At 51.2% G+C, this 12,183-nt stretch overlaps 1 protein-coding gene across 1 annotated transcript in view; it reads right to left on the bottom strand.

The window, feature by feature from the left end:
• The window catches only part of MIB2 (MIB E3 ubiquitin protein ligase 2), a 73,277-nt gene that overhangs the window by 29,684 nt on the left and 31,410 nt on the right, over positions 1-12,183 (bottom strand). The window contains exons 2-3 of the mRNA XM_081871460.1: positions 9,450-9,771; positions 7,613-7,784 (exon numbers count right to left, since the gene is read on the bottom strand). Of these exons, the coding sequence (XP_081727586.1) occupies positions 7,613-7,784; positions 9,450-9,696 (419 nt within the window). The 5' untranslated portion in view covers positions 9,697-9,771. The remainder of the gene's footprint in view (positions 1-7,612; positions 7,785-9,449; positions 9,772-12,183) is intronic.

The following is a 12,183-nucleotide window of genomic DNA, read 5'->3' as shown; positions in this document are numbered from 1 at the left end:
GGCAGTGTGCTGTATATCCTAGCCATTTTCCAGTGTTGGGTTAATAGAGGTCTATTTACAGCTGTGAGGAAGATTACAAGTCTTTGAACATTAAAATCCTTATAATTTAGGAGAGCAAGCTTAAGAATCAGGATGCAATATGTGTCTTGTAATAGTGGAAACCCTTGTAAAAACCTGCTTCCAAAAACTCTGTGTACATTTGCAGTCCCACCACCTGCCACATTATGATCCCAATCTGTTTAGAACCTCTCCAGCACATCGGACTAATTTGAGGATTTATCCCATGACATTTCACATGGGCATACTGGCATCTGTGTAGGGTTTTAATGCTTATTTTATTATAGTGGCCACCAATTTAAAGGGTTCCCCCTACCCAAAAAATGTTTTGCTAGTTTTCATGACAAATTTCACAATGTAGGTCCATTTCCTATTTAGTTTTTAGTGAGGTTAAATTTCCTGACATCTGGTTACAAATATTTTTTATACATACAGTCGTACATCAGAAGTCGAACAGAATCCATTCCGGAAGTCCATTCGAATTCGAAACGTTCGACTTCCAAAGCATGTCTTTTGATTGGCTGCAGGAAGCTCCTGCAGCCAATCAGAAGCCGCGGAAGCCCTGTCAGATGTTCAGCTTCCAAAAGAACATTCGAGAACCGGAACACTCCTGGTTTTTTATTGTTCAGGAACCGGAACATGCGACTCCCAAGGCGTTTGGGTGCCGAGGTACGACTGTATTGGAAAATCGTTTCCTGGGTGTGTATATGGAATGATAAATTAATTGCACAATGGGCTTTAAAGGTCTTTTTGCTTGAGATAAAACTATTTGATTAGCTGGGAAATGTATCCTTTGAGGTATGAGCAGCCAGCTTGTTTCCAGATCTCTGAATTTTTCTTTTAGTTAGTCTCCTATCAGAGGGTTTTATTTTTTGTAGCGGTCTCTTTATCATGTGCAGTCCCTTCTGTTTCCAACCACTGAATTGCATTTCTCTTGGCAATTATTTATGATGCCTGTTTTGTAGGTGAGGAGGTACAGGAAGAAAAACGTGATTTTTAAACATATTGATAGCAAGTGCCACATAATGTCTGTTCTGCGCTTGTAAGCAATCAATATTTTAGCGCTTGTTCAAACAAGCCTACCCAGATATGCAAAGTTGACATGCATCTTTGCCTTGTAATGTAAGGGTTGTATCCTATACTAATGCTACTCAGAGTAGACCTGCTGAAAGTAATGGACATTATGGTCATTAATGTCAATGAGTTTACTCTAAGTAGAACTTTGTTGCATACAACCCCCCATATTTTTTTTACATAAACTGCTCACCATACTTGTAATCTGAACTTTCACCAATCATTTTAACATATATTTTATTTTATAGAAACAACACAGATGATTTTACAGTTAGCGATTTACAAACTGTTAAATAAATAAAGAAGAAGAGAGAGTGCCTGAGCAATATCAGTCAGCAAAAGGAATAAAGAGATTGTAAAAACTGCGCAGCAAAAAGTTAGGTTGACATTAGCTGAACTTGCAATGTCTTCAGGGGAAAAGAGGGGGTGTGGGGTCCAATTTCAGACTTAGATGGATGCAAGCCTAGCTTTGCCATAGATAATAAAACTTTTTATCGTCTCTGGAAAATCGGCATCAGTGTCTCCAGGGGCATCATTTGTGCTTTGCCTAGAACGGTTGAAAAAAAGAGATAGAAATGCAACTATTGATCTTGTTGGGAGAAGAAAAAGTTTGCTGCTATACGTTGAGCAAGCAATTTGGAGAAAGGTGCATTGGCTCTTCAGAATGGAAAAAAGAGAACAGATTTCCCCCCCTGGTTTCTGTGACATTAGCTATGTCTTCACATCTAGGTTGTAGGTTTGCAAAATGCAAATTGCTCTCAATTAACCGGATTGGAGCCAGCACAGAGGGGAAATTTCACATTTTCCTCTCCAGAGGAAAGTCCCTCCTTGAAGCTGCTATTTTCTTGGGGCGGGGAGGAATTCCCCACTGGTACCTCTCTGTACCATCTCTGATCCCCCACAGTGGAAATGGTCTGCATTAAATTAAAATACTGTACAGTGGTACCTCAGGTTAAGTACCGGTACTTAATTCGTTCTGGAGGTCCGTTCTTAACCTGAAACTGTTCTTAACCTGAAGCACCACTTTAGCTAATGGGGCCTCCTGCTGCCGCCACACCGCCGGAGCACGATTTCTGTTCTCATCCTGAAGCAAAGTTCTTAACCCAAGGTACTTTTTCTGGGTTAGCGGAGTCTGTAACCTGAAGCGTCTGTAAGCTGAAGTGTATGTAACCCGAGGTACCACTGTACTTACTTCTCATGAGCAAGCAATCTGCCTCTAGTATCCAGCACCTTGCCACCTAGCAGGTTAAAATTAAAACAAAGGCTCATCTCAATTGCAGAAACCGGGGATGGAATTCTTCTTGCAGGGAGCACAACAGCATTGCTCCAAAGAACCTAGGGATACTGTGGTCACATCCATACCATATGCTCAAAGCATGTGCCCCCCCAAGAATCCTGGGAACTGTAGTTCACCCCTCAAAGAGCTACAAATCCAAGCACCCTTGACAAGCTAGCTCCCAGGATTCCTTGTGGGAAGTATCTATATATAGAAGGATGATTTACATTTGCAGTACCTCTCCAGGATTCATGGCAGGAGTCTCTCAAAGCCCTAGCTGGAGATGCCCGGGGTTCAACCTTCGGAACCTTCTGCATGCAAGGCAGAGCTACAGCCCTTCCCATAGGACAGCTGAGTCAGCAGATCACGAGGCTCTTAATCTCAGGGTTGTGGGTTCAAGACCCATGTTGGGCTAAAAATTCCTGCATTGCAAGGACAAGATGACCCTCGTGGTCCCTTCCAGCTCTTAGGATTCTACACCATTCTTCTATATACCAAGTTGCATCATTCATCCATCCAGCTCAATATTTTCTACAGCAACAAGCAGGTACTCTCTTGGGCTTCAGACAACAGCCTCTTCCATCTGCCCACAGCCACGATTTTGCTCCTGGCTTTAGTTTGGTAGACTTTGCAGTTATGATATGTCTATATAGTATATGAGAAGTATCTTTTTAAAATATAATACCAGTTAAAAACAATTAATAACATCCAAAGCAAAAAGGTTTCAAATCAGAATGAGGCGGAACAACCAAATGACCACAAGCCGCTTTTTATGGCTCATAAAAGACACAAGAATCAAAACAAAACAGATAAAATCAACAGCCTTAAACGTAACCAAACACCTTTGGACCGAGGTCCTCCTTAATGATATAGCTATTTGTTCAGCAAACAATAGGTCAAAAATACTGGATGTGCAAATCGCCAAGCGGCATCACCGGTTTGAACTTTTAGTGATGATGTTCATCTGGCCCCAGGGTTACTTCCAAATGTAATCCCTTCAGCATGCAAGGATAAAAAAAACCTCTCCTCCTCTAAAGGGGCCTCAAAACAAGGATTCAAAAATTATCCGGCTTGTTAGCCTTTCAAGTCGTGCAGCCTTGAGCTGTTATCTGGATCCTTCGGACTGAATTGAGAGCTCCCACCGGCATGGCCACTTAGAAATGATTTACACTTTTGAAAACCCTCAAATGCAAGGACAAGGCCGTTCTCACACCCAGGTGCCTTCTTAATTAAATATCAGTATTCCTCAGTTATGGTACCGATCTTACTAATTTCTCTGCCTTTTGATTTTTTTTCTTTGATGCCTTCAGTTATTTCCCGCCTCTATTGAGAGCCTTATAGTTTGCCTCCTTCAACAGTTTCATTGGGTTCTCGCACATGTGGAATTGTCTTGCAAGTGCCCTGGCCTATATTTTACTTATAAAAATATTTATATACCGCTATTCATTAAAAAAAGGTGTTTAAGGCGACAGTGTATAAAACCATACAATGAAAAATCATATAAAAAACTAAAAGCAGACATCAGCTACCTATTGTCAAAAGATACTGTAATGGTTGTAAGGGGTTACTTGTGCGTAAGTTGCCTTCAGTTTTGGTTAGATTGCCTGGCCAACCATGCTTTGGCTAACAGCTCACACTCCGTGGCCGGTCAGTCACTTGCAGAATCCGTCAGTGGGCGTTTCTTGAACCTCTTCCAGCATAAGAGCTGTTTGACGCCAAGTCTCCTCCTACTCTCCCTGCGCGGAACTCGTTTGCGCAAGTAAGGGGAAGGCAGAGGCGTGTCCGCGCTCCATTTCCCTCCCTTCTCTACCGGTGTTACGTTCAATTCCTTCCCCCCTGCTGGTCCCCTCTCCTGCATCGCTCTGGAGCCTTGCCTCCACCTCTCGTTCTGATGTCAGTTCCCTGACAGATACGTTCTGAATTGCCTGCATAGCCCTGGTGGGATAGAGAAGTTTTCAGCAGGCATTTAAAATCTGAGACAGAAGGCGCCTGCTGAATCTCCGATGGCAGGGCGTTCCACAATAAAGAGTTAATGAAACTAAAGGTTCAGTTTCTTGCTGTTACTAGATGAGCCTTGCCAACTTGTGGAACAACCAACAATACTCCTGCAAACGATCTCAATAATTCTGACAGTAAGAGCTGTTGTACAGTGGAAGAGACTCCCATGAGAGGCAGTGGACTCTTCTTCCTTGGAGGCTTTTAAGCAGAGGTTTTAAGCCACCTGTCATGTATGATCTAGCTGAGTTTCCTGAATTGCAGGGGGCTGGACTAGATGACCCTTGCGGTCCCTTTCAACTCTACAATTCTACAATTCTGAAAGAAGCAGCTATAAGGATCTCCTCCTTGCCCCCCCCCCCGAACAATGTTTGGGGCCTGCACCCTACATGAACCAAGAGAACGGGAGATGGGCCAAATGGTCCGAGGCCGATTCAAATCCCAGAACATACAACCCTGAATAGCGGTCTAGCCAACATGTTAAAAGCCCTTGCCACATGTGGTAACAGAGAACAATTCTGCTTCACTTTTGGCGTCTCTGAAGGCAGCTATCGCAACTGCCCTGAATCTTTACTGCCTGGTGCTAACTTTATCCCGCTTTTCACAACTGTTCTTCGTCAAAACTGCTTTCCAGACCTCTTACTCATTGTAAGACACGAAAGAGAGAGAGAGAGACTTCACAGTGTTTTCACCTTGGAGGCAACCAACACTGCAAGGAATCAATACATTCTGCAGGCCTTGTTGGGATTTTCAACAGGAAGGTATCCATTATCTGAATGAAACCAAGAAACCATGCGCTGGATTTATGATTGTGCACAAAAAAAGTCACCAGAGATTCCAAACTTAGGCGCTTCAAGTGATTTCTCCTCCTTTTCACCTTGGAAGCCCCAGTGGGAAAGTGACGCACTGTCTGTCCACAGCCTCATAAAGCATGGTTTACGAAGTCACAGATGAGTGTCACAGCCGCACAATCCTCCCTTGGCGCTCCTCTTTTGTCTTTCTGCACCGCCCCCCCCCCCCCGGTGTGGAAGCAGCTTTGAGACACAGATCCTGGCTTGTGTTAAGCCAAACTTCTACATTTCCCCCTCCAGGACCAGAGAACTCTTGCATAACATCATATCACAAGCCAGGATAATGTGTGTGTGTGTGTGTGTGTGTGTGTGTGTGTGTGTGTGTGTGTGTGGAGAGATTGTCCCTTATTACCCTGGCTTGTCAAACCCACAAAAGCTAAAGATTTGTGGTTCAGACGTAACAGGGAACCTGGGCTTAAAGGAAACCAGAATCTCGATAGCTACTAACCACAGTGGCTATCATGAGTCCTGAGGCGTTGCTGGGCTCAGGAGTGGGGTAGCGGGCTGAGGTGGAACAAGAGGGGGAATGGGAGTGAGACATGGGGGTGAGAGGCTGGAGGAAGTGGGTACCTGCCCCTAACTAGGGACGCATAACTCCCATCTCCCTCCTTTCCCCCCAGACATTTTGCACGCCTCCCTCCGAAGACAACCTGTCAACGGCACTGAGCACCTGCCCCCTGACTCTCTTTCATCCCACGCCCCACGCCCAAATCCGACTCTCCTGCCCCACGCATAGAAAGCTTAAAAGTCACTATTAGTCACCCCCGAGTTTCATTCTCCTCCGAGGACTTCACACAGTGGCACTGGCAGCTCCTCTACAATTTAGGAAGCAACATTAGAGGAGGGGTGTGTTTTTTTAAAGGGAACAGGGTAGGTTGCCTAGTTACCATTGCAATCGTCTACTGAAAAAAGCCCTGGAAGCCCTTTGCTTAAGCAACCCCCCATCCTTTTTCTACTTGCTCCAGTTTTGGAGAAGCTCGGTTCTCTTAAAAGCAAGAGCATCACACCTGGGGAGGGACAAATCTTTTCCATTTCGGTTTCTGCCCGGCTTAGGGAAGGAGGAGCAATGCTCACGGGCACGACATCACCCACCCACCCCAAATCGCCCTCGCAAGCTAAGCTGGTACCTCTGGCCCTAACTGTTCCCCTATGAAAAACTTCACCACATGCCACTGGATAGAAGCCGTACAAATGTCCCAACAGGTATCCACATAAAACTGGTGTTTATAAGAAATATGTTCAAGATGTAGCCAAGGCTGCAGGGTCCTCAGACTGCTGCATATTAGACAATAGGTGTTTATCCTTCCAGGCTCCAAGTATAAGTCTCTTAGAGATGTAGAGCAAAATACAGTTTTCTTGTTCTTCCATTAATCCCCATACTAAAGGAATATCACTTAAAAGTACATGAGCAAACTGCATATATCAAGGATCTGATAGCTACAAAATTGAGGAGGACAACAACTTAAACCAAAAGTAATATACCGTATTTTTTGCTCTATAAGACTCACTTTTTCCCTCCTAAAAATTAAGGGGAAATGTGTGTGCGTCTTATGGAGCAAATGCAGGCTGCACAGATATCCCAGAAGCCAGAACAGCAAGAGGGATTGCTGCTTTCACTGTGCAGAGATCCCTCTTGCTGTTCTGGCTTCTGAGATTCAGAATATTTTTTTTCTTGTTTTCCTCCTCCAAAAACTAGGTGCGTCTTGTGGTCTGGTGCGTCTTATAGAGCAAAAAATACAGTATATCACTGGACATGTGCCCAAGGGATTTCCAGCATCATACCACATGCCATACTTGGCTTGCCAGTTTCCAGTTTCCCACCCCTTGAAGCAAAACAAGTACGGATAGAATCGAGCCCTAAAAAGAAAGAACACGTCACCCTCTTGTTATCTATCTCTCTATATATTAACATTTCTTTTGCTTACAGACAATGTACACTGGGGGTATGTGCAAGTGTCAGGGTGTTGGACTAGATGACCCTTGCCACCCCTTTCCAACCCAACAAATCTCTGATTAAAACAAAATAAAAAAATTCCTTCCAGTAGCACCTTAAAGACCAACTGAGTTAGTTCTAGGTATGAGCTTTCGTGTGCATGCACACTTCTTCAGATACACTGGAAGTGTATCTGAAGAAGTGTGCATGCACACGAAAGCTCATACCTAGAACTAACTCAGTTGGTCTTTAAGGTGCTACTTCCAGTGTATCTGAAGAAGTGTGCATGCACACGAAAGCTCATACCTAGAACTAACTCAGTTGGTCTTTAAGGTGCTACTGGAAGGAATTTTTTTATTTTGTTTTGACCATGGCAGACCAACACGGCTACCTATCTGTAACCAAATCTCTGATTCTATCACTTACGGCTGCGAGTGAGCAGTCTCGTAGCGCTCAAAGGCGTGGGAGAGGTCATGCTTGTTGTTCATGTAGCACTGCATACACAAGTCGTAATCGAAGCAGACCTTGCATTTCCACCGCATCCCGCGGATCCCGTGTTTCTTGCAGCAGTCGCAGATGATGTTGGGGTGGCGGACGCCTAATTGAGAGAGAAAGAAAGAGGCGAGAGTCGCCATCAGCAGCTTCAGCAACCAAAGAGATCAAAGGGGTTAGAGAAACTCCCTTATGGAAGAAAGGTTATTAACACGTGTGGCTTTCAGTAAGCAGGAGAGTGTGTGTGTTAGAGTAAGGTTATCAGATTTTTTTCAATGAATCTGGGGACACTTTAATTACATACATATATACATACTACATGTTTGGGACATTGATGCTGCAGCGATGGCGGTGGCAGAGGGGCGGCCACCGCCTTGACCTCAACCGCCATGTTTCCCCTTCCTCCGAGGCTTCTATCTCCTTTCTCCATGAACCTGGGCAGCCCCTGAGTTGTTAGTTCTTCGGTGGTGGGGAAGCGGTGCACAGTGGGTCAGGCAGGAAGGTGGAGAAGGAGGGCGGAGAGTGGCGGCGGCAAGGCTCGGGCAGCACGATGCCTCCCTTCCCATCAAAACAGCCCCAATCCCCTTCCTACTTGCGTGCAAGCAGGAGGGGGTGGGATCCCTCAGCTGGGAAGCAAGGCTTCCTATTGCCTAACTGAGATATCCCTGCCTCCTCCTGCTTGCACGCAAGCTCGGATAGGCAGCGTGAAGCCTCCCTTCACAGCTGAGAGATCCCCGCCCCGCTCTCGCTTGCATGCAAGTAGGAGTTGGGAGGCTGTTCTGATAGGCAGCATGAAGCCTCCCTTCACAGCTTAGTTGCTGGGGTCAGGGAGGGGGAGGCAGCCCGGAAGCCAGCCAGAGCCAACTGCTCCGGGCTGCTGAGACTGCCGCTTCTGCGTTTCCTAGGGACATTAGATGACATCTGGGGACATTCTGGGGATGGAATTTGTCCAGGGACTTATTCGCAAATCCGGGGACTGTCCCCTGGAAACGGGGGATGTCTGGTAACCCTATGTTAGAGGTGTCTGAAATAATGCATGGGCACCCAGGATCCTCAAATCATTCAATTCTCCAAAGCCAGCCAGTGTAGATCAGCCGGTGGGTAAACTGTGGCTTTTCAAGTCACCAGCCAGCAACATTGCCAGAGGACAGTTGGGAGTTACAACAGTCCAACAACCAGGGGAAGGCCACAGGTTCTTTACTCTGACTGGTGCAGACAATGCTGGATGAATGCTTGGTGTGGCTCAGCGATGCAGATTCCTAGGTTCCGAGAAAAGGCCGCAGCTCTGTGCAAGAGCATCTGCCTTGAGTGCAGAAAGTCCCAGGTCCCAATCCCGGCATCTCCAGGGAGAGGTGGAAATGTCACCTGCCTGAAACTCTGGAGAGCAAGTCAGTGTAGACCAGCGGTTCTCAAAAGCGTGTGGCAGGAGAGGATGGCAAGTGTGGCAGAAAGGTTCAAGGGCAATCAATATTACATGTTGGGAATGATTCATGTTCTTATGTATCTGCCTTGTTTTTTACTTTCTGGATGTCCCGTTATCATATGATAAAGTACCTGTGTTCCATTACAAATCAAAGCCTGCCAGGAGCTGCTACTTTTTGTTTTCCAATGTATTTCTTATCAATAAAAAAAAATCAGGGCAAGGAAATTTTTATTCTGAAAATGTGGCCCAGAGGAAAAAAGTTGGAGGCCCACTGGTGTAGATAGTACTGACACAGATGGACAAGTGGCTTAATTCATTATAAGGCAGCTTCCTGTGTTATTTACTTACCTATTTGTGCATTATCGTACAGAAGAAGATCGTACGCTCCCTGAAACCCAGTCCGGTAGTTGGTGCGAGTACCTTGGTCCCACTGGACCACCACGGTCTTATCTGGGGTGGTTGGGCTGCCCTGCCGACCGATCTCTACCACCGTCCCGACATTCCCTTCGCCGTTGTCTTGGTTGCTCCATTTCCAGTCCACCCCACGGACCACCCGCATTCCAACCTGCATGCTTGCGTAGGGGTCAAAGTCCATCGCCCGGCGCAGGCAACCTCAAGTTGACGGCCGGACGGCCGGCTCACAGCACAGAGGGCAAAGCATTGATGAAACCTGGGGAGTGGGGAGATGGAAAAAAAACCACGCATGGGTTCAAAAAGCATGCTGGGAAGATTGAGGCAGTGTGGCTGCTATGCACCAGGTGTGTGGGTGAAACTATCGTCTTCTGGGATTTGCTGAACTACAACTCCCATCTGGCCCGGCAAACAAGGGCAATAGGGAATTGTGGTTCAGCAACATCTGGAAGGCCAATTGGTGCCTCTTATGTACCAAGTGGCATAAGACACGTGGTGGGACATGGGTGGCGCTGTGGGTTAAACCAGTGTTTCCCAACCGGTGTTCCGCGGCACACTAGTGTGCCGCGGGACGTCGGCTGGTGTGCCGTGGGAGGGAGGCGAGTCGGACGCCCCGTGCTCCACGCAGGGAGCGCAAGGCTTGCGGGCAGCAGCCTGCAGCGCGGAGCACGGGGCGCCCTCCGGAGGACGCCCCGTGCTCCGCGCAGGTGTCCGCAAGCCTTGCGCACCCGGGGGATCTCCCCCCGGGAGCGCAAGGCTTGCGGGCAGCAGCCTGCAGCGCGGAGCACGGGGCGCCCTCCGGAGGACGCCCCGTGCTCCGCGCTGGTGTCCGCAAGCCTTGCGCACCCGGGGGATCTCCCCCCGGGAGCGCAAGGCTTGCGGGCAGCAGCCTGCAGCGCGGAGCACGGGGCGCCCTCCAGAGGACGCCCCGTGCTCCGCGCAGGTGTCCGCAAGCCTTGCGCACCCGGGGGATCTCCCCCCGGGAGCGCAAGGCTTGCGGGCAGCAGCCTGCAGCGCGGAGCACGGGGCGCCCTCCGGAGGACGCCCCGTGCTCCGCGCAGGTGTCCGCAAGCCTTGCGCACCCGGGGGATCTCCCCCCGGGAGCGCAAGGCTTGCGGGCAGCAGCCTGCAGCGCGGAGCACGGGGCGCCCTCCGGAGGACGCCCCGTGCTCCGCGCTGGTGTCCGCAAGCCTTGCGCACCCGGGGGATCTCCCCCCGGGAGCGCAAGGCTTGCGGGCAGCAGCCTGCAGCGCGGAGCACGGGGCGCCCTCCGGAGGACGCCCCGTGCTCCACGCAGGTGTCCGCAAGCCTTGCGCACCCGGGGGATCTCCCCCCGGGAGCGCAAGGCTTGCGGGCAGCAGCCTGCAGCGCGGAGCACGGGGCGCCCTCCAGAGGACGCCCCGTGCTCCGCGCAGGTGTCCGCAAGCCTTGCGCACCCGGGGGATCTCCCCCCGGGAGCGCAAGGCTTGCGGGCAGCAGCCTGCAGCGCGGAGCACGGGGCACCCTTCGGAGGACGCCCCGTGCTCCGCGCTCGTGTTGGCAAGCCTTGCGCACCCGGGGGGCGCATGGGGCGCCCTGAAACAGAGGGTTCCCCATGCTGCGGACTGTAGCCTGCCGCCGGACGCGCGGGGCGCCCTGAAGCAGAGCGCCCCTCGCGCCAGGCAGACATGGGCCAGCCCCACAAGCTCGGGGGACAGCGGGGAGGCGACGCGGGACGTCGGCTGGTGTGCCGTGGGAGGGAGGCGAGTCGGACGCCCCGTGCTCCACGCAGGGAGCGCAAGGCTTGCGGGCAGCAGCCTGCAGCGCGGAGCACGGGGCGCCCTCCGGAGGACGCCCCGTGCTCCACGCAGGTGTCCGCAAGCCTTGCGCACCCGGGGGATCTCCCCCCGGGAGCGCAAGGCTTGCGGGCAGCAGCCTGCAGCGCGGAGCACGGGGCGCCCTCCGGAGGACGCCCCGTGCTCCGCGCTGGTGTCCGCAAGCCTTGCGCACCCGGGGGATCTCCCCCCGGGAGCGCAAGGCTTGCGGGCAGCAGCCTGCAGCGCGGAGCACGGGGCGCCCTCCAGAGGACGCCCCGTGCTCCGCGCAGGTGTCCGCAAGCCTTGCGCACCCGGGGGATCTCCCCCCGGGAGCGCAAGGCTTGCGGGCAGCAGCCTGCAGCGCGGAGCACGGGGCGCCCTCCGGAGGACGCCCCGTGCTCCGCGCTGGTGTCCGCAAGCCTTGCGCACCCGGGGGATCTCCCCCCGGGAGCGCAAGGCTTGCGGGCAGCAGCCTGCAGCGCGGAGCACGGGGCGCCCTCCGGAGGACGCCCCGTGCTCCACGCAGGTGTCCGCAAGCCTTGCGCACCCGGGGGATCTCCCCCCGGGAGCGCAAGGCTTGCGGGCAGCAGCCTGCAGCGCGGAGCACGGGGCGCCCTCCAGAGGACGCCCCGTGCTCCGCGCAGGTGTCCGCAAGCCTTGCGCACCCGGGGGATCTCCCCCCGGGAGCGCAAGGCTTGCGGGCAGCAGCCTGCAGCGCGGAGCACGGGGCACCCTTCGGAGGACGCCCCGTGCTCCGCGCTCGTGTTGGCAAGCCTTGCGCACCCGGGGGGCGCATGGGGCGCCCTGAAACAGAGGGTTCCCCATGCTGCGGACTGTAGCCTGCCGCCGGACGCGCGGGGCGCCCTGAAGCAGAG

This window comes from Podarcis erhardii (assembly GCF_964252035.2).
Source record: "Podarcis erhardii genome assembly, chromosome: 7".
NCBI classification, from domain to species: domain Eukaryota; kingdom Metazoa; phylum Chordata; class Lepidosauria; order Squamata; family Lacertidae; genus Podarcis; species Podarcis erhardii.
This window is presented reverse-complemented; position numbering and strand designations above follow the sequence as displayed.